The sequence below is a fragment of the Danio rerio genome, chromosome 4 (genome assembly GCF_052040795.2).
Source record: "Danio rerio strain M-AB ecotype USA chromosome 4, GRCz13ab, whole genome shotgun sequence".
In the NCBI taxonomy this organism is placed as follows: Eukaryota; Metazoa; Chordata; class Actinopteri; order Cypriniformes; family Danionidae; genus Danio; species Danio rerio.
In genome coordinates, this window is record NC_141024.2 from 44,031,963 (window position 1) to 44,050,834 (window position 18,872).

Consider the following 18,872-nt stretch of genomic DNA (forward strand, 5'->3'; position numbering starts at 1 on the left):
CTCTTCGCACGCACTCTCTCTGTTCAAACTCTCCTGGGACCTCTGTTGGGACCCTTTCTTTAAACACGCTGCCTGGAAGCTCCCCCTCTCTCTCCCAACTCCAGGCAACCCCAACCCCCCCCATCCTCTGCTCTGGAAACACGTTGTTTTGAAACCTTCTTCAAACTTAGCAACTTCCTCACAAACCTAAGTATTGAAACCTTCAAGAAAGCAGGCAGAAACCCAGACGGAAAGGGTTAATCGCACCACGCTCAGACATTTTTCTGTTCAGAACTTTTGCGGCGTCAACCAACAAAGGATCAGCCAACCAACAACATGCTCAACAACGGGAGTTCGGACATCACGAACAGACCGCAAGTATCACCTTTCTCCCAACATCTAAACTAGTGTGAACTAAATAAACCCTAAAGAGACAATAGAAGGGTTATATTGAATTTGATTACGTTTGGTTGCTTGGTTTGTTCTTACAGACTCATAGGTTTTTCCCATCATTACATCTTCTCAACCTCTTCACGTTTGTTACTCTCCCCTATGCTTGTATGAAATTGTGTTTGTGTTAGGTGTTAGTTTCTGTTGGATTAGTCAATAAAGTTTAATTTTGTATAAATAAAGGTGCCTGTGTATATTAATGAATCTAATGTCTTGAACTTTGATCTTGCTACCCTGCTCAAATTTTATGTTGATAGCATCGCTGAACGATTCGTTTGTTCGGATCAAAAGAGTCGATTCATTTGAAGCCCCGTTTAAATGAATCTTCCTCCCGCTAAGCTAGCCCGCTATATAATGTTCCAGAAGGTACACGAGCCTTGAAATCTAAATCATAACTCACAACATTATAACGGCGGAAAAGGCGCAGGAAGAACAACCTTGAGCTAATTTACTACTGTAATAATGGTGTAGATATGCGAACACTTTAATCTACAGTATAATTTGTCACAGATTATTAATGTGGATATGCGTGCAAGTTAATCTATATTATTATTATGATGTGCTACCTGTTTAATTGTGGAGGATAAACAAAGCATGAAAAATGTAATTTATTACAGTAATCTTTCAAGCTTGTTCCCAGACAAGTCTCTGGGTCACTAATACTTCGTATTTCTGGAAACTCCGGGATGGAATTCTAGTAAATGGTACTGTAACAACAGACTAATATTAGTGAATCAATTATTTGATAATGAAGGAACATTATTTACACTTACAGAATTTATCAGAAGAAACACAATTCCTCCATTACAGGAGTTTACGATAGTGACTGGAGCAAAACCTGCTGGTCTACACATGCTGTACAAAAGCAGTGTATGTACATCAGCGCTTTCTGTTTATCCTCCTAAACCTGACCAGACCTCAGTCAGTATCTGTTTCTCTGGATTTAAGCTTCTGATTTCATAGAGTTTATCCCATTACTGAGTTATAATGACTTCCTGTTTTGTGGCGAATCATCAAAGTTTGCGAGGCCGCCACGGACACGCCCATCGACGAAAACTCTAAAGCTTCGCAATTTAACATCGCCGAGGCCTTTAAATGATAAAACCCAATTTTGGTGTCGATCGGATAAAATCCCTAGGAGGAGTTCGTTAAAATACAACGCCTGGAAATGGCAAAAACGCCACTTTTTCGCCGCAGGAAGTTAAAAATACCCGACTTCCTGTTGGGTTTGAGATATGGCTCCAAGAGACTTTTTCGTATGTTTTGGCATGTTTGAGGTGTGTGCCAATTTTCGTGCATGTGCGTCATTCGTAGATCGGGGGCTTGTCCGTTTAATTTTTTTAGGTGGCGCTGTCGAGTCATTTTGCCACGCCCACTTCCGAGACCCATAACATACGTAAATTTTCTGAGTTTTCGGGCATGGTAAGGCCCTCAAAATCGCGATTCATTCCGGAAAAGAATAATAATATTAAACAGAGCAATTCCAATAGGGCCTACGCACAGTTTCGGTGCTCGGTCCCTAATTAGAGTGTCATGCACTAAACATTCAAGCTCCAGCTTGCTCATATGACACACAGACATCAAGAATCAGGACATGAACCTCAACCGTGGTTGCTAAAAAAAAAAGCCGCATAGTTCATGCCGCAATGCATGCTGGGTGCCAGCATAGTACAAAGCTCCCAGCATGCATTGCAGCATGAATAAATTATGCAGCTTTATGTTCTTACAATCTCTTTCTTTTCCTTTATTTTGTGTTGTTTTTGGGAGGTGATATTTCAGTAGATTTTTATTTTTTGTTTGTCACCATCATTGAGATTCAAAGACTAATTATTGATGTCTGTGTGTTTTTGAGTTCTGCCATAGATCAAACATTCTCATTGTAAATATTGTTTTTATTTTATTGGAGCTTCAGTGGTTTCATTTATGTATATTATTTATTTCTCACACATAACTAATATGATACTGAATTAGAAAACAAGCAGGAAAGGATGGCTATGATATCATTATTAATCTCTTCAGACTGACACTTTAATTTTCTTTTGGCTTTCCATGCTATATGTATTAATAGTGTAATTAACACTATCTATAGCAGCCAAAATAAAAGACATTTATAGTAAGAAGTTGAAGAGGCTGACTAAAGCAGACTCTGTCCTCCATCATGGTGACTTCAAATGAACAACAGAAATTTCATTAAGAGCTTTTGTTCACATGACAGAAATAAACTCAAAGGTCAGTAATAGGTGAAGCTCCATGATAAGTTGTTTATTTGATGAGTTTTTTTAAAGATGTTGAAAAATTAAATTTTTTATGGTGTAATTTGTTTTATTTTTATTGATTATTATTTTATTTAGAGTTTTTTTTTCTCCGTTGATTTCATCTTTGGTTTTGGCTTGTGTTTTTCTTTCCTTCAGTGATTCTGCTTGTTAACAGTTGTTCATCAACAATTCTCAATCCTCCTTTAATTAGACACTTAATTGTCTCATTAACTTCATCACTGTCTGAGTGTTCAGCCCTCTGTAGTGAGGACACTACACTGTTAAAAATTGTCCTGTTAAAAAACAGTAAAATACTGGCAGCTGCAGTTGCCAGCAATATACTGTTATTTTACAGTATGTTGCTGTAAAAATACATGGACTACATTGATATACACAATACTCAAGTGAACTCATTTTGCTCACTGAAAGCAACTGCCTCAACTTGGTCAACTGCTGAATGAGTTTATGAAGTAATGTGCTATATATGCTTAGAAGTATACTTATAATGATAACTTATTTTAGTTAATTAGAAAAGTTCGGTTTAACTCTAATGTCTTATTTTTCACAACAGCACACATACATGTAAATCTGGAATCACCAGAGAGATTCTAACTGCATCAGCAACTAAACAGCCGCTGTCTTTAAATAGAGAAACATGCAGAATAACATCAGCAGTTCATTGTTCATCTTTAACTCATACACTGGCTCTACTCTCCCCCACAACGGTGACAGACAGAAGAAATTAGCTTCAGGTTTTACAGTAAAATACTGTTTTTTCCTTGATTTAACAGTAATCTACTGGCAGCTGTGGTTGCCAGCAATATACTGTTTTTTTACAGTCTATTTCCGTAGTGTAAATTAACAGTATATTACTGTTAAAATACATTTTTACACTGTGTTTTTACCTCTCACACCTTTAACCCTTTAAACCCCAGAGCATATACTTCAGTTTTTATTGAAGTGTCCACACTACTGAGTGTTCAAGAAACATGGAGCAAAGCTGAAGTAAATTCATTAATTAACTGACTAATTAAATGATAATTGAGGATTAACAATGAACAAATGAAGAAATACTGAAGGGAAAAAACAAGAACAGAACATACAAAACTTTAGTCACAGCTTTATAATGAAATAACCTGAAGAACAACAAATGATTAAATCATTTAAATGATCAGCGGATGATTAAACAACTCTACAAACATCATCACCAGCTACACTTATTACTTAATACATGTATTTTTGTATAACATCTACTAAAGTTCTTCTTGAGAAAAAGTGAAAGTTTTACGTCACCATCATGGAGAACAGAGTTTGCTTTAGTTGGGCTCTTAGCCCTGTCATTTTTAACATTTATATATCGTGGCTGCTGCAATTGCTAAGAACAGTGTTTGAAAAGCTCCTTTGTTATGGCAAGCCAGCCAAAAACCTAAATAAGATCTGGTGAAGTTCATGTTGCTGTTAAATGGCAGAGTCTGTTCTCATTTCGTATAACAAAATTTACTGCTCCTATTCAATGTTAAATCTATAGTTTACATTATATGTATATATATGGCAATGATTTCTGGAAGTTTTTAAGAATATCTTGGACAATAACACTGCTCTATGGTGTAAATCGCACTCAAAGAGACATCAATAATCAGCATATGAACCTCAATAATGGTGACAACTAACAAAATTAACAGTTTAACTCACAAACAGGCAACTGAAAGTCTAAACATAAACAAAAGCAGCAGAATCAAACACAAATAAAGAAAACTGTTAGACCATTATACAACATTTATTTATACCCCAATGCATGCTGGGATATTTGTACAGTGCCACTCCCAGCATGCATTGCAGCATGAAACATTTGAGATGTTACCATTGTTGAGATACAAGGTCAGATTCATGAGGTCTGAGTGTGTATTTGTCATAACTGAACTGTTTTCTTATGTTATTTCTTAACTGTTAAGTAATTATGGAGGTATCTTTTCTGTTTCCACTTCTCATTCATTAAATTAATACCTGCAACTAAGCATAAAATCTATTGCATGAGGCCCTTCTTCCAGATTCATACCAAACATTTATCAGAACTAATTTCAGATAAATAGATTTATCTATTTATTGACTTCCCAATTTTATTGCTATAGTACAAACGTTTTGTAAACTCTGTATTACAGCAGTTGGAAAGTCTTCTTAAATGTGTTCAAGGGTGAAGAGCCCAACTAAACCAGCCCCTCACTCCATTACGGTGACACAAAAAACACCTTAATTTCTGTTGGATCTCAATGAGAATATTATGGAAGTCAAATCAGTCAGTAATAAGTGAGTGTCTGCTGTTGTTTGTGGAGTTGTTTAATGATCCTCTGCTGAGACTGAAGCTGTTTTATTTTATTTGATTTTATTTAATGTTGTAACTCAAGTCACTGTTTGTGTTTCTTGTTTATTTTCTTCAGTAATTGTAATTATTAACAGCAGGTGTTCATCAGTGTCTGAATTCACTCATTAGTGTTCATTAAAACTGTCAGGTGAACTATATTAGTTAACTAGTGTATGAAATAGTGAACAAGGACACAAAGTGTGATTTCAAACACAGACTTCAAAACATCGAATCTGAACTCTGTTAGCTCACAGTTTTCTGCAGTTGGTTACTTTCTCGAAAACAAAAATGTTACCCAGAAAGCACTGTTTTTAACAGAATATTACTGTTTTGGTGAATAAACATTATTTTACCGTAGAATCTGACCGTTTTTTAACAGCAATTTTTTACAGTGTAGTTAGGATTTTGCTGTGGAATTTAAGGCTTAAGTGTGTTCGAATGAAAAATACAGACTATGGGATTTGTTTTTAACAGAAATATTCTGGAAACTGAATTTACGAATGTAAAATGTTGAAAACAGCAGATTACTGGCAACCACTGCTGCCAGTATTTTGACATACATTTAACAGATATTTTACACAATAAGAGTTTGCTAATTAACACTCTGGGTGTTAAAAATTTTAACACTTTCAAAAGTGTTATTTTAACACTTATAGTGGTTCCCATATAAACACTGAGGGAGTGTTAATTTTAACTCTAAGGTAGTTAAATCTACCAAATCTAAAATTTGCAGTGTGAGATCGATAAAAAATACAGACTGTTGAATGTGTTTTTAACAGAAATATTCTGTAAACTGAATTTATGAATGTTAAAAACAGCAGATTACTAGCGAACACAGCTGCTGGTATTTTTCCGTAAAATCTAAAAATGAAAAAAAATAAAGAAAAACAGCAAAACGGTTTTAGTGTCACCATTGTGGAGGATAATAGCGTCTCTGTTCAAGTCCAAGATGAACTGAGAAAATTTGATGTTATGCTGTATCTTCTTTTGTTTAAAGGTAACTGTGTAGTTACTAATGCAGTCAAAATCTGTTTGCTAATTACACATGAAAACATTATTGCATCTAAAGACTTTACATTTTTGTGGACTAAGCTATGATTTTGTAAAATGAGCAATGTATCAGTTCTTGAAATATGGTTATTTTTTTGTAAATTTATACAGTTATATAAAACTTCCATGTTTTTCACAGAAAGATTCTGGCAACCACAGCTACTGGTATTTTTTCGGAAATTTAACAGATATTTTACACAATAAGAGTTTGCTAATTAACACTCTCTTGGTGTTGACAATGTTAACACTTTCAAAAGTGTTATTTTTAACACTTATAGTGGTTCCCATATAAACTCTGAGGGAGTGTTAATTTTAACTCCAAGGTAGTTAAATCTACTATCTAAAATTTGCAGTGTGCTTGGTCTGACAAGTTTTCAGGACAAAGCACATTTTAGCACAACACTGTTTAACTAACTGGCCAGTGGCCTTAAATGTTTTGCCACCTTCTAAAATATTTTTATTTTTTATTTTTATAGATGTCACAATACAACACCCGTAAAAAACACAATCTAGAAAGTGTGGGGAGTGAAGGTAAGCCTATCTGTTCCTTTTTACATGGCTATCTTTATACAGTATAATTATATAAATGTTAACACTGTATACAAAAGGTGAATTATAACTGTCACTCTGTTTTACTTTCAGTGAATACAACAAAACCAATAAAGCAAGAAATACTGATGTGGCAGAACAAGGCAGAAGTATTACAAAATAAAGTTAATGAGCTGGAAGCCTTGAACAGTGAACTTCGCCAGCAAGTAGTGGAGCTTTCAACGCAACAGCAAAGTAACAGCCTAACACCTAACAAGTTAAGTATAAGTTAATACAGACACTGTGTATTTATTTATATATATTGTTTTTTATTCTTAAAGTGTATTTTGAGAACTGTTTCAAATAGTATATTGCTTAAAAACTCAATTGAAATTTAGATATTGCATTTGTGTTGATTTTACATTCAGATGATCTGATTCCTGGTACATCAGTTGGACGTGAAAAATCCAGTGCTGTTGACCTATCTAGTGATGAGAACACATCAACTGATGTAGAGTCATCAGTGACAGACAAATCCTGTGATGACACCTCTTCGAGTTCCAGTTCAGAAGAGACTCAGAGAAGAAAATAAAAAAAAAACAAAACCAAGAAAAACAAGAGCAGGAAACATAGAAAGAACAAGAAGAAGGACAAGAAGAATAAATATGACAAGATAAAACAAGGTATAGTTTTAATATTATGGTAGTTGTTGCTGTTTACATCATAATGAATGATACGATTTGTTTTCTTTTTAAAATAACAATTTGGTGTGTATTTTGTTTCAATTTTCTCCTCTCTATGCAATCCACAATTAAATCTGTTTTTGAAACTTTCACAAACACATGTGCATGCTCTCTCTATCTCTCTTAGAGACACATGCTCTTTCTCACACACACACAAACATGTACATGCTCTCTCTCACACAGTCTTATACACACACACGCACACACTTGTACATTCTCTCACTCACACACACATGCTCTCTCATAAACACAAACATGCTTTCTCACACACACACACACTCTTTTACACTCTCAGTCTTAATTATGCTCGTTCTCTTACACAAACACATACATGCTCTCACTCACACACATATTGTACACACACACACACACACACACACTCACTCTTGTACATGCACTTTCACACACACAAACATTCTCTCACAGACAAATACACATGCTCTCTCATACACACTCGTACACAAAAGTACATGCTCTGTCTCACACAGTCCTTTACATGCTCTCTCTCTTACACAAACACGTACAGTACATGCTCTCACTCACACATATAATGTACACACACACACGTGTACACACTCACTCACACAAACTTACTCTTGTACATGCTCTCATACACACAGTCATGCTTTCTCTCATAGACACACACATACATGCTTTCTCTCTCACACACACACACACACACACACACACACACACACACACACACACACATACACACACACACACACACACACTGCTGCTGACTGCTCCTGCAGAGGATTCTGGGTAAATCTCTCGTCAGTCTTCAGCTCAGTTTCACTGATGATCCAGAATAATAAAGTCTAAACCCAGCACAGAGCGGCTCAGTGAATGTGGTCTGGACTGAGTGGATGAGGCTCATTGTGTCTCTATAGATGTTGTAGAAGATCAGAGTTCCTGCACTGTGATCCACAAACACTCCTATTCTCCTGCTGAGCCGCTCCACTGGGAGATCAGTGTGTGTGTTATTGTGTCTGAATGAGGAACTGGAGGAATCACAGAGCAAACTCCAGGACTGAGCATTAAATCCAAACACACACTCAACACCTATTCCCTTCCTCCTGATGCTCTTATATGACACTGATATCCACACACCACGATCTCCACTCCAGTCAATCTCCCAGTAACAGCGTCCACACACACTCTCTCTGCACAACACCTGAACATAATCATCAAATCTGTCTGGATGATCAGGATACGGCTGATTCTCTCTCACACGCTTCACCTCTCTGTTCTCCTCAGACAGAATGAGTTGAGTGTGTGCTGTGTTTGGATCCAGAGTGAGGAAACAGACATCTGAACACAAGAACACACACATTTACAACCACAGCTGTGTGTGTGTGTGTGTATGAGAGAGAGAGAGGGGGGATTGTGTGTGTGTGTGTGTGTGTTTGAGAGAGAGAGAGGGAGTGTGTGTGTGTGTGTGTGTGTTTGAGAGAGAGAGAGAGAGAGAGAGGGAGTGAGTGTGTGTGTGTGTGTGCATGTGTGTGTGTGTGCCTGATTGTGTATGAGCGTGTGCGTGTGTTCACTGATGTGTGTGTGTAAGAGAAATAGAGGGAGTGTGTGTGTGTGAGTGTGCATGTGTTCACTGCTGTGTGTGTGTGTGTGTGTGTGTGTGTGCCTGATTGTGTATGAGTGAGTGTGTTTGTTCACTGATGTGTGTGTGTGTGTGTGTAACAGAGATAGAGGGAGTGTGTGTGTGTGTGTGAGTGTGCATGTGTTCACTGCTGTGTGTGTGTGTGTGCCTGATTGTGTATGAGTGTGTGCGTGTGTTCACTGATGTGTGTGTGTCTGTGTGTAAGAGAGATAGAGGGAGTGTGTGTGTGTGTGTGTGAGTGTGCATGTGTTCACTGCTGTGTGTGTGTGCGAGTGTGTGTGTGTATGTGGTCACTGCTGTGTTTGTGTGAGCATAAGAGAGAGAGGAAGTGTGTGTGTGAGTGTGTGTGAGTGAGCATGTGTTTGAGAGTGCATGTGTGTGTGAGAGTGAGTGTGTATGTCTGATTGTGTGTGAGCGTGTGAGAGAGAGACAGAAGGGAGCGTGTGTGTGTGTGTGTCTGATTGTGTGAGTGTGTTCATGCGTGTGTGTGTTTGAGAGTGTGTGTGTTTGTGTGTGTGTGTGTGTGTGTGTAGTCCTACATTTGCGTGGTCCTGCTGTAATTCTCTTCTCTCCTCCATGATCCAGACTGTAAACACACACAGATTCACATTCAGTCAGCACACAAACATTAGCTTATAACACACGCACACACACACACACACACACACACACACACACACACACACACACACACACACTCCTTCTGTCAGTACACAAACATCAGCTTATAACACACACACACACGCACACACACACACACACACACTCCTTCAGTCAGTACACAAACATCAGCTTATAACACACACACAAGCACACACACACACACACACAAACACACACTCCTTCAGTCAGTACACAAACATCAGCTTATAACACACACACAAGCACACACACACACACAAACACACACTCCTTCAGTCAGTACACAAACATCAGCTTGTAACACAAAAACACACACACGAACACACACACACACAACCACACACACACACACACACACTCCTTCAGTCAGTACACAAACATCAGCTTGAAACACACACACGCACACACACACACACACACACACACACACACACACACACTCCTTCAGTCAGTACACAAACATCAGCTTGTAACACAAACACACACACACTCAGGTTGTCCTTCAGTCAGTACACAAACATCAGCTTATAATACACACACACACACACACACACACACACAATAAGACATGTGGAGTGTGTGCTGAATGCTGGATTGTGATTGGCTGATCTCAGTGCATTAATAACTGCAGTAAAACAACATGAGTGTGTGTGGAGCTGTCAAATCAGCTTCTGAATGACACACAGAGCTTTTAGATCAGATGTGGAAACAGAAAACAGAATGGAAACACAGAAACAGACAGATATAAAGACTGAAGGATTCATTCAATGATCAATTGACAAAAGCGCAGCACAATAATAAAGCAGAATTCAGTGTTAAATGACTTGAAATATGATGGAGATCTTCATCTTCTGTCAAATGCCTCTTCATCATCTCCAAACATTGCTAAGTTGGAGAGCAGTGAATCCAAACCAATCTGCAGTCCTCCTCGCCCTTTGGAAGCTTCGTGGGTTTGTGTTCTGTTTATTGTTCATAATACTTCAGTTATAAAGGATTAGTTTAGGAGTTTTTTGTCATTTGCTTTATTTGAGTTTGTTCAACATGTGATTGTCACTGGACTATATCAGAACCAGCATCACTGTCTGCTGATCACTTTTATTGCCTGATATTTTGTGTTCATGTTAGTTTATAAGCAGAAAAGAGCCAGATTACAAGATATGTGAGATATTTGCCAGAAACATCTTTGTTATGTCCACATTGTGAATGTAAATTTATATTGTTTATTTTCTTCCTGTTTATAGTTTCACTCCGCCCTTATTAAAGTGTGATAAAGGACATTCTGTGTCTGTGAAGTTAATGAGGGAGAGTTTAACTTGCTGTTAAAGTATACACAGGACGTATTTGGAGAACAGTACACACACATCTCTGAGCTGATACTGTACAGTTCTTCAGCAGAAATTTAGAGAACAAGTTTCACTGCTCAACTACAATGCTGAAACTGTACAGTGTTAATATGAGATATAATATCACGCTTAATGTGAGAACAGCCCCAGTGCACTGACATGCAGGTTAACAGGTTTGATTAATATCTGGACACTAGAAGAACAGTGAAGTATCAAAGTATCTGTATTCACAATAAAAAAGGCAGTGCTGCTCCACATACTTGAGTTTGTCCAGTGTGTAGTTTGGATCCTCCAGTTGTTCAGAGAGCAGCTTGACTCCTGAATCTCCTGGATGATTGTAGCTCAGATCCAGCTCTCTCAGGTGTGAGGGGTTTGAAGTCAGAGCTGAAGACAGAAAACCACAGCCTTCCTCTGTCACCATACAGCCAGACAATCTACAAACACAGCAATAGTCCACATCACACAGTTGGACAATCACACATCTCTTTGTGTTGTGAAGATGCTGACTGCTGTTTCTGCTCATGTCAACAGCAGTGATGAACCAAGACACTTCTTCAGTTTAGATAATAAGACTGTCATGAGACTTTTATATGTTTTCAGGAAAACTGCAAACTGTACAAACATCAGAGCAGGTCAAAACCTCACCAAGGCACAAAACCCTACAGACTCCACAGGGTTCACTTTGTCTTCATCACTGTTATTTATTTATTGCCAGAACATTTGACAAATTCTTAAATATACCTTTCCAATAAACAAATGCAAATATAAACAAAAAATATATAAACATATAAAATATGAGTTCAGAATTTACAGACAATTCATCTAAATAATCTTTAAATACAGTCATACAGTTCTGTATATTAGAAAAAGTATTTTACACATTTTTGTATTTTACTCAGTAATGCTTTTGAATGCATTTGTCTACACACACACATTTTTATAGATATGAATAAAATAACACCCATAACAATTTGCCCATCTGCCAACACACAGTGGGGAAAGGGGCTTAACATATTTGTTAATCCACTATGTAACTATCTGTTTGGAGTTACTGTTGAGTGGAGAATCATTTACCTCAGTATCTGTAGTTTACAGTGTTGACTCTTCAGTCCATCAGAGAGAAGCTTCACTCCTGAATCCTGCAGGTCATTGTTACTCAGGTCCAGCTCTCTCAGCACACAGTTTGAGGATTGTAGAGCTGAAGACAAACTCTCACAGCACTGAACAGTGAGATTACATGTGGCCAATCTGAGAAGGAAGACAGATTACATTGACAGTGTGAATTTTAGTAACTTATCTGATGTAAAATAAAACAAATTGTAAGAATTGAGATATTACAAATATTCTGATGTCTTTGACAATTCAAACATGAGCTGAAAGCAGAGACAACTGACTCCAACACCCAGCAGTTGGGAATGCGGGAAAAGCCAGCTCCCCCTACATTTACATCTGAATCGGCTGAAACTCGGCTTCAACCACCCCAACTCACACATATGGTCATTTCAAAGTCTGAATGTTCTAAATTAACACAAGTGACTTTATCTATCATGTTTGATATCATTTGAAATGTCTCAGTGCGACTGGTACAATGGTCTCATTCTCTCAGAAATAGACATAATCAAAACAATAAATATATAACTTCAGGCATCTTTTGAACCACTGTGAAGGGTGTGACTTTTCCACAGACAGCACTAAATGCAAATGCCTTTTGTTATGCACACACCCCTTTCCTTGAGGGAATTCTTGGATTACTTAAGGTAAGGTTTGAGAAAGGCTCGGGGCGATTCTGCTTACCCAGATCAGCCCGTAACATGGAGCTTACGCTCCATGTTATGTATAATTTGAAGTCAAATGCATCTTTTCATCTTGGATTTATCTTTGATAATTTGATGTTTTGTATTGATCGTGTATGAGTTGACTGAATTGGCATAATACATTTACCTGACTAATAAATTGTTATGTTTGAACATATTTTGCTCACTCTGTAATTATTAATTCAAGTAGATTACGCTGTATCCTTGTTTCCGCATGTCTTGAATCAGGTCAGTAGACGGACTAAAATCCAGTTGAGGCGGAGCATTGGGCACACTAATTGTGTTTTAGGGATCCGACTGACTCTTAATATTGATTCAAGTGTACTTAGGTGGAAAGGGCGATAACTTCCCTCTAGGACAACAAGGAGTTGCACGGCTATCCTAGATCGGGTACCCGACCTTTGTTTGAAGGTAATATTATTCTAAATTAAGTTCATATGGGAAACCATGGGCTTGGTGAAAACCAAAGTTACTATAGAGTCCAGTAGTCGGGTACATTTATAATAATGCCCTCACCTCTAATTAGAAATTATATTGTCTTAACTCAAGGGTGTACATCTAAGCGGGACTAACTAAAAGTACTTTAGAACGAGCGCGCTGGTATTGGCCATCTAAAGTATTAGTCAATTACCTCTGTTTAATATTCAAGACTGACCAGATTGTGACCGTGAGGGACGCCTTCGACCGGGGCGATTTCTCTGAGCGACATGAGCACCCGAATGAACGGATGTGATAGTTACTAGTGAAGACAAAAGGTTCAAACATTTATTTAAATTATGTATTGATAAAATCTTCTAAATGTTTTATGATTGGAGTCAGATAAGACTAAAGATAAATATATTAATATTCTAAATCACCTCATACTAAAATTGGAGTCAGATATGAGTTAAATTTAAGGTAAATCAACATTGTGCACTGGAAAGACCGAACAGACATTGAACCTTCATCCACCAGTGGACACCGGCATGGGGCCAACTGGGTGGACCCTACAAAATCAATCAATGAGTTGCCCTAACTCAGACCTCAGTGTCTCCAGTTTACAGTGTTGACTCTTCAGTCCATCAGAGAGCTTCTTCACTCCTGAATCCTGCAGGTCATTGTTACCCAGGTCCAGCTCTCTCAGCACACAGTTTGAGGATTGTAGAGCTGAAGACAAACTCTCACAGCACTGAACAGTGAGATTACACATGACCAATCTGAGAAAGAAGAACACAGATTATGTTAACAGTGTGACTTTAAGTGATTTATTTGATGTAATAAAACTGAATACCAAAGAAACAAATAAAAATATTCAATCAGGTGCATGAACTCAGACCTCAGTGTCTCCAGTTTACAGTTTGGACACTTCAGTCCATCAGAGAGAAGCTTCACTCCTGAATCCTGCAGGTCATTGTTACTCAGGTCCAGCTCTCTCAGCACACAGTTTGAGGATTGTAGAACTGAAGACAAACTCTCACAACACAGAACAGTGAGATTACAGCAATGTAGCCTGTGTAGAAGACAAACACAATATTTATGTGGTCATCTGGGACCTCATTGATTAACAATGCTTGCTCATAAAAGGGCACCAGATTTCACCATTATGGTTGTATGTACTAACAGTAGTGTAGCATGATATACCGATACTATAAAAGCATAGCGATACCCTAGCTCTCAAAACAATACAATTCTGAATTTTTTTTAGTACCGGTACTTTTATTTGACAGCTATAGTTGTGAGTGCTCGTGGTCGTATCAACCCGTGGTCTGATACTCTTGAGACGATAGTTTGTGGCCCCGCCTTCATTCAAAAGTTTAATGTTAGTGCGGCCCGCGAGTTTGATGTCTATGGCACTTTACAGTTTTGTTTGTGGAGCTGAACGAGCCCACCAATCACAGTGGGGTATGTCAGATATTTGTATTAGAGCTGCAACAACGAATCAAGTAAATTTATAAAAATCGATTACTCAAAGCGTTGGCAGTGAATGTTATAATTGAATTTCATAATGGATTTGTGTCGCACGACACGGGGACGTTTGATTATTAAAAAACACGCGAAATGAACACGGTCTCTCTCGCTCACTAATACAGACTTCGGCCCATCAAACAGGGATTAGGAGGAAGGGAGTTCAACAGCAGGTGTGTTGGCTGGAGCTGATAAAGAGAAAGACGCGTCATATCATCACAATTATGCAGCGTTTTAACCGCCTAATGCTTATTTTATGTTTTAGATAAACATCTACATGTAAATACAAACAAGCACTAATAAAACAAGACATTTAGAGTTTGTGAAACACACAAGAAAGTCAATGAAAGTCCAACAATTCATTCAAATATAAATTGCTGATGTGTTTTATTCATATCAGATACGCATGGTGAAAGTAACAATAAAATTGAATCTACTCTTCTCTAAGTTCACCAGACACTCACTTGCATGTATTCTGGGAATAACTGGTGAATTTACGTGCCGAATCCTGCATGTTCTGCTTTTATGAATGAGGCAAACGCGCGACTGCAAGTAAACATGGCACTTTGACTTACAGAGCTCTTTTGGAGGTTTTGATGACTGCTGATAGTCTGATGAGACACTCGTCTGATCTCTGGAATTTCTGAAGCTCAAACTCCTCCAGCTCCTCCTCTGAGGTCAACAACACAAAGACCAGAGCAGACCACTGGGCTGGTGAAAGTTCAGCAGATGACAGACTTCCTCTACTGAGGTGAGACTGAATCTCTTTCAGCAGAGTTTGGTCGTTCAGTTCATTCAGACAGTAGAACAGATTGATGGATCTCTCTGTAGACAGATTCCCTTCAAGTTTCTGCTTGATGTAGGCAATTATTTCCTCTTTGCTCTGGTCTCTGTCAAACTGCTGTGTCAACAGGCCTCGTAAGAGTTGTCGATTGGACTGGAGTGACAGACCGAGAAGGAAACGAAGGTAAAGGTCCAGATGTCCATTCTCACTTTCCAGAGCCTTGTCCACTGCAGTCTTCAGCAAATCAATCATGGACTCATCTCTGCTTTTTTCTGCGTGTGTCTTGTCATTGTCCAGAAACAGATGTTGATAAAGGGCTGCAATGAACTCCTGAATGCTCAAGTGAAGAAAGCAGTACATGGTACCAAGAATGATTCCCGTTTCCTCCTTAAAGATCTGGGTACACATGCCTGAGTACACCGATGCCTTATAGACGTCAATGCCACAGTCTTTCAGATCGCTCTCATAGAAGATCACATTGTTTCTTTCCAGCTGCTGGAAGGCCAGTTTCCCCAGTGAAAGGATGAGGTTTGGATCCCAGGAGACATCTGCTGTGTTTTCTCCATCATACTTTCTTCTGCTCTGCTGGATCTGAAAGCGGAGAAAGTGTGTGTACATCTGTGTCAGAGTCTTGGGAGATTCCTGCAGTGTTTCAGCATGAGCCCTGTGTTTCAGTTTCAGTATGTTCTGGAGAACAGTGGCTGAAATCCAGCAGAAGACTGGGATGTGGCACATAATAAAGAGACTCTTTGACTGTTTAATGTGATCAATGATTTCTCTGGCCTGATTCTGATCTGTGAGTCTCTTTCTGAAATACTCCTCCTTTTGGGCATCATTGAATCCTCGTATCTCTGTCAGCCGGTCGATACAGTCAGCAGGAATCTTACTGGCAGCTGCTGGTCTGCTGGTGATCCAGATGAGAGCAAAAGGAAGCAGATTTCCCTTGATGAGGTTCGTCAGGAGAACATCCAGAGAGACTGCTGAAGATACATCACGACACGTCTCATTACCAGCAAAGTTCAGAGGAAGACGACATTCATCCAATCCATCAAGGATGAACAGGACTTTGAATCGTGTGCTTCTTGTAAGGTTCAGTCCTTTAGTCTCTGGGAAAAACTGAGTTATGAGGTCTTTTAAACTTTGTCTTTTTTTCTCCTTTAAGTTCATCTCTCTGAATGGAAGAGGAAATATGAAGCTGATGTCTTGATTTTCTTTCCCTTCAGCCCAATCCAGAACAAACTTTTGCACAGAGACTGATTTCCCGATGCCAGCAACTCCTTTTGTCAGGACAGTTCTGATCTGCTCGTCTTGTTCAGCTGCTTCAAACAAATGTTTGCATTCAACCTGTATCTCTAGTGACTGATGACGTCTGGAAGCAGCTTCAATCTGTCTGATCTCATGTTCAGTGTTGACCTGTTCACTCGCACCCTGAGTGATGTAGAGATCTGTGTAGATGTTATTCAGAAGTGTGGAGTCTCCTTGCTGAGCAATTCCTTCAAACACACTTTGATATTTCTTCTTCAGGCTACATTTAAGCTGATTAATGAAGAACAGCTCATCTAAACACAGGAGCAAAGAAACAGAGAGATTTAGTCTTGACTTATTTGTAAGTGACAGTCTGACAGATCACCATGAGTAGGGCCAGACAGAACTTTCAGACATTTAGTAAAAAATCTGCAGATTACTGCAGAATGATTTTGTGAATATCAAAACTTTGGGAGTAAAAATTAAATCTTAACATATGAAATAAAAAATAACACCTTTCTAATTTATTAAATTATAATATTTCATGTTTACAATACAAATCCAATTAGATCCACTTAATTGGTAAACAAAGCGCAAGTCTCTTATATAACAGATCTACTAAAGGACAGAAAATATGACTTTACAAACTGCACTGTAAATAAATCATGAACACGTTCATATTAGTCAACAATATTACTAAAATTAAGTAAAAAAAAAACTGAATGAATAAAAATTTACACAAGTAAAAAAATAGACTGAATGATGGGCTAAAAATGCCATGAGTCTCTTACCCTGGAGAGTATCAGCAGCTTGATCTTGCTTCATCTCTCTCAGGAAGAAGAGTGTGAGATCAAGAGCTGCTTCTCTGATACTGCTTATGTTCTCATTAAAGTCCTTTACTAACTCTTGACTGTTTTCTTCATTTAAAATTTTCTTAAAGTTTGCCAGTTCATTCTTCAGGAATTCGATCATTTTACTCTCAAGATTCTATGAGTGAAGAAAAGAAATGATCAATGTTTAATGAAATCACACATTCATTCACACACAGCTCTACACAAGCCCAATAACTGAAAATACATTATACTACATGATCATATGAGTCTGTTAAACTGCATGATTCTGATTAGCTGATGGACATTCAATGCTATTTTTTAGATAAACACTCAGCTAAAGTAGATCCAGGCAGATTTAAGCCTGATTTATACTTCTGCGTCAGGTGACCGGCGTAACCCATGGCGCATGCAACGCGCGTGGCTGTGCATTTATACTTCTGCGCGCTGTCTCTGTTGGTCTGCATTAACACTTCTGAAATGCTAGTGGGCAGTGAGGTGTTAATGTTTCTCTGTGTCAAGTTTCTTCGTGGCTTTTTTGCTTATCCTGAACACTTCCGGGATGTACAAGTGGCTCAAACTCGCTCATTTTGAGGCAGGAACCGGCGGACGTGCAACAACTTTAACTATGAGGTAAACACAAAACAAAACTTTCCATCCGGAGCTCCTTCACGGTACTCCACACTTGTAAACAATCGCTCGCGCGGCTCTCAGTCCCGACCAGACTCGTCAGCGCTACCAAGCCGACCAATCACAGAGCTTACGCTACGCGTCGTTGCGACATGTAGTTACATTTTTTGAGAGGTGCACGTCAATGACGGCAATGGCCACGGCGAAGGGCTATGCGTCAGCGCCGTAGCATACGCTGGTGTTTGACGCAGAAGTATAAATCAGCCTTTAGAGTGCATTTGCATATCACTACGCTGAATGATTTCAGATATTTAACAGATACACCAGTTAGAAATCGCATCAAAACTCAACAGAAGAAGGCTTTAGGCGAGATGTTTAAGGAGCAGTTTAAGGACAAATATCTGATAAAAGTCTGAAAATACATATTATATAAATATCTGAACAGTGGCTTTAGCTATGGGGGAACAGGAGAGCCTGTTAATAATAAACTGAAGATCGTGTCAGCAGGGTGTTTTCACACCTCTACTTTGGAAAAAGTCAGAAAAGTGGGCGTGTCCAGCTCTGTTTAGGGGGAGTGTCAGAGGAACTAAAGTTGGATGGTGTGGGAGTGTCTATTTGGGCACGCGCGAGTTTCAGAGTCAAAATACACACAAACACACGG

The 18,872-nt window shown here is 38.6% G+C and overlaps 2 protein-coding genes across 5 annotated transcripts in view; one reads left to right on the forward strand and one right to left on the reverse strand.

Moving 5' to 3' along the window:
• LOC147844895 (uncharacterized) overlaps positions 1–18,872 on the forward strand; it is a 38,571-nt gene continuing 19,699 nt past the window's right edge. Inside the window, exons 1-2 of one of the 4 annotated variants that reach the window (XM_088650709.1) lie at positions 15,834–17,943; positions 18,483–18,708. The gene's annotated coding sequence lies outside the window, so the exon portion shown is untranslated. Of the gene's footprint in view, positions 7,305–15,833; positions 17,944–18,482; positions 18,709–18,872 lie in introns of those variants that run through there. The other 3 variants (XR_015942655.1, XR_015942657.1, XR_015942659.1) reach the window with 3 other exon arrangements.
• The window catches only part of LOC148681144 (NACHT, LRR and PYD domains-containing protein 3-like), a 21,989-nt gene continuing 10,046 nt past the window's right edge, over positions 6,930–18,872 (reverse strand). Inside the window, exons 4-11 of the mRNA XM_088650203.1 lie at positions 17,543–17,738; positions 15,298–17,065; positions 14,094–14,267; positions 13,801–13,974; positions 12,039–12,212; positions 11,225–11,398; positions 9,519–9,565; positions 6,930–8,678 (exon numbers count right to left, since the gene is read on the reverse strand). Of these exons, the coding sequence (XP_088506329.1) occupies positions 8,149–8,678; positions 9,519–9,565; positions 11,225–11,398; positions 12,039–12,212; positions 13,801–13,974; positions 14,094–14,267; positions 15,298–17,065; positions 17,543–17,723 (3,222 nt within the window). The 5' untranslated portion in view covers positions 17,724–17,738 and the 3' untranslated portion in view covers positions 6,930–8,148. The remainder of the gene's footprint in view (positions 8,679–9,518; positions 9,566–11,224; positions 11,399–12,038; positions 12,213–13,800; positions 13,975–14,093; positions 14,268–15,297; positions 17,066–17,542; positions 17,739–18,872) is intronic.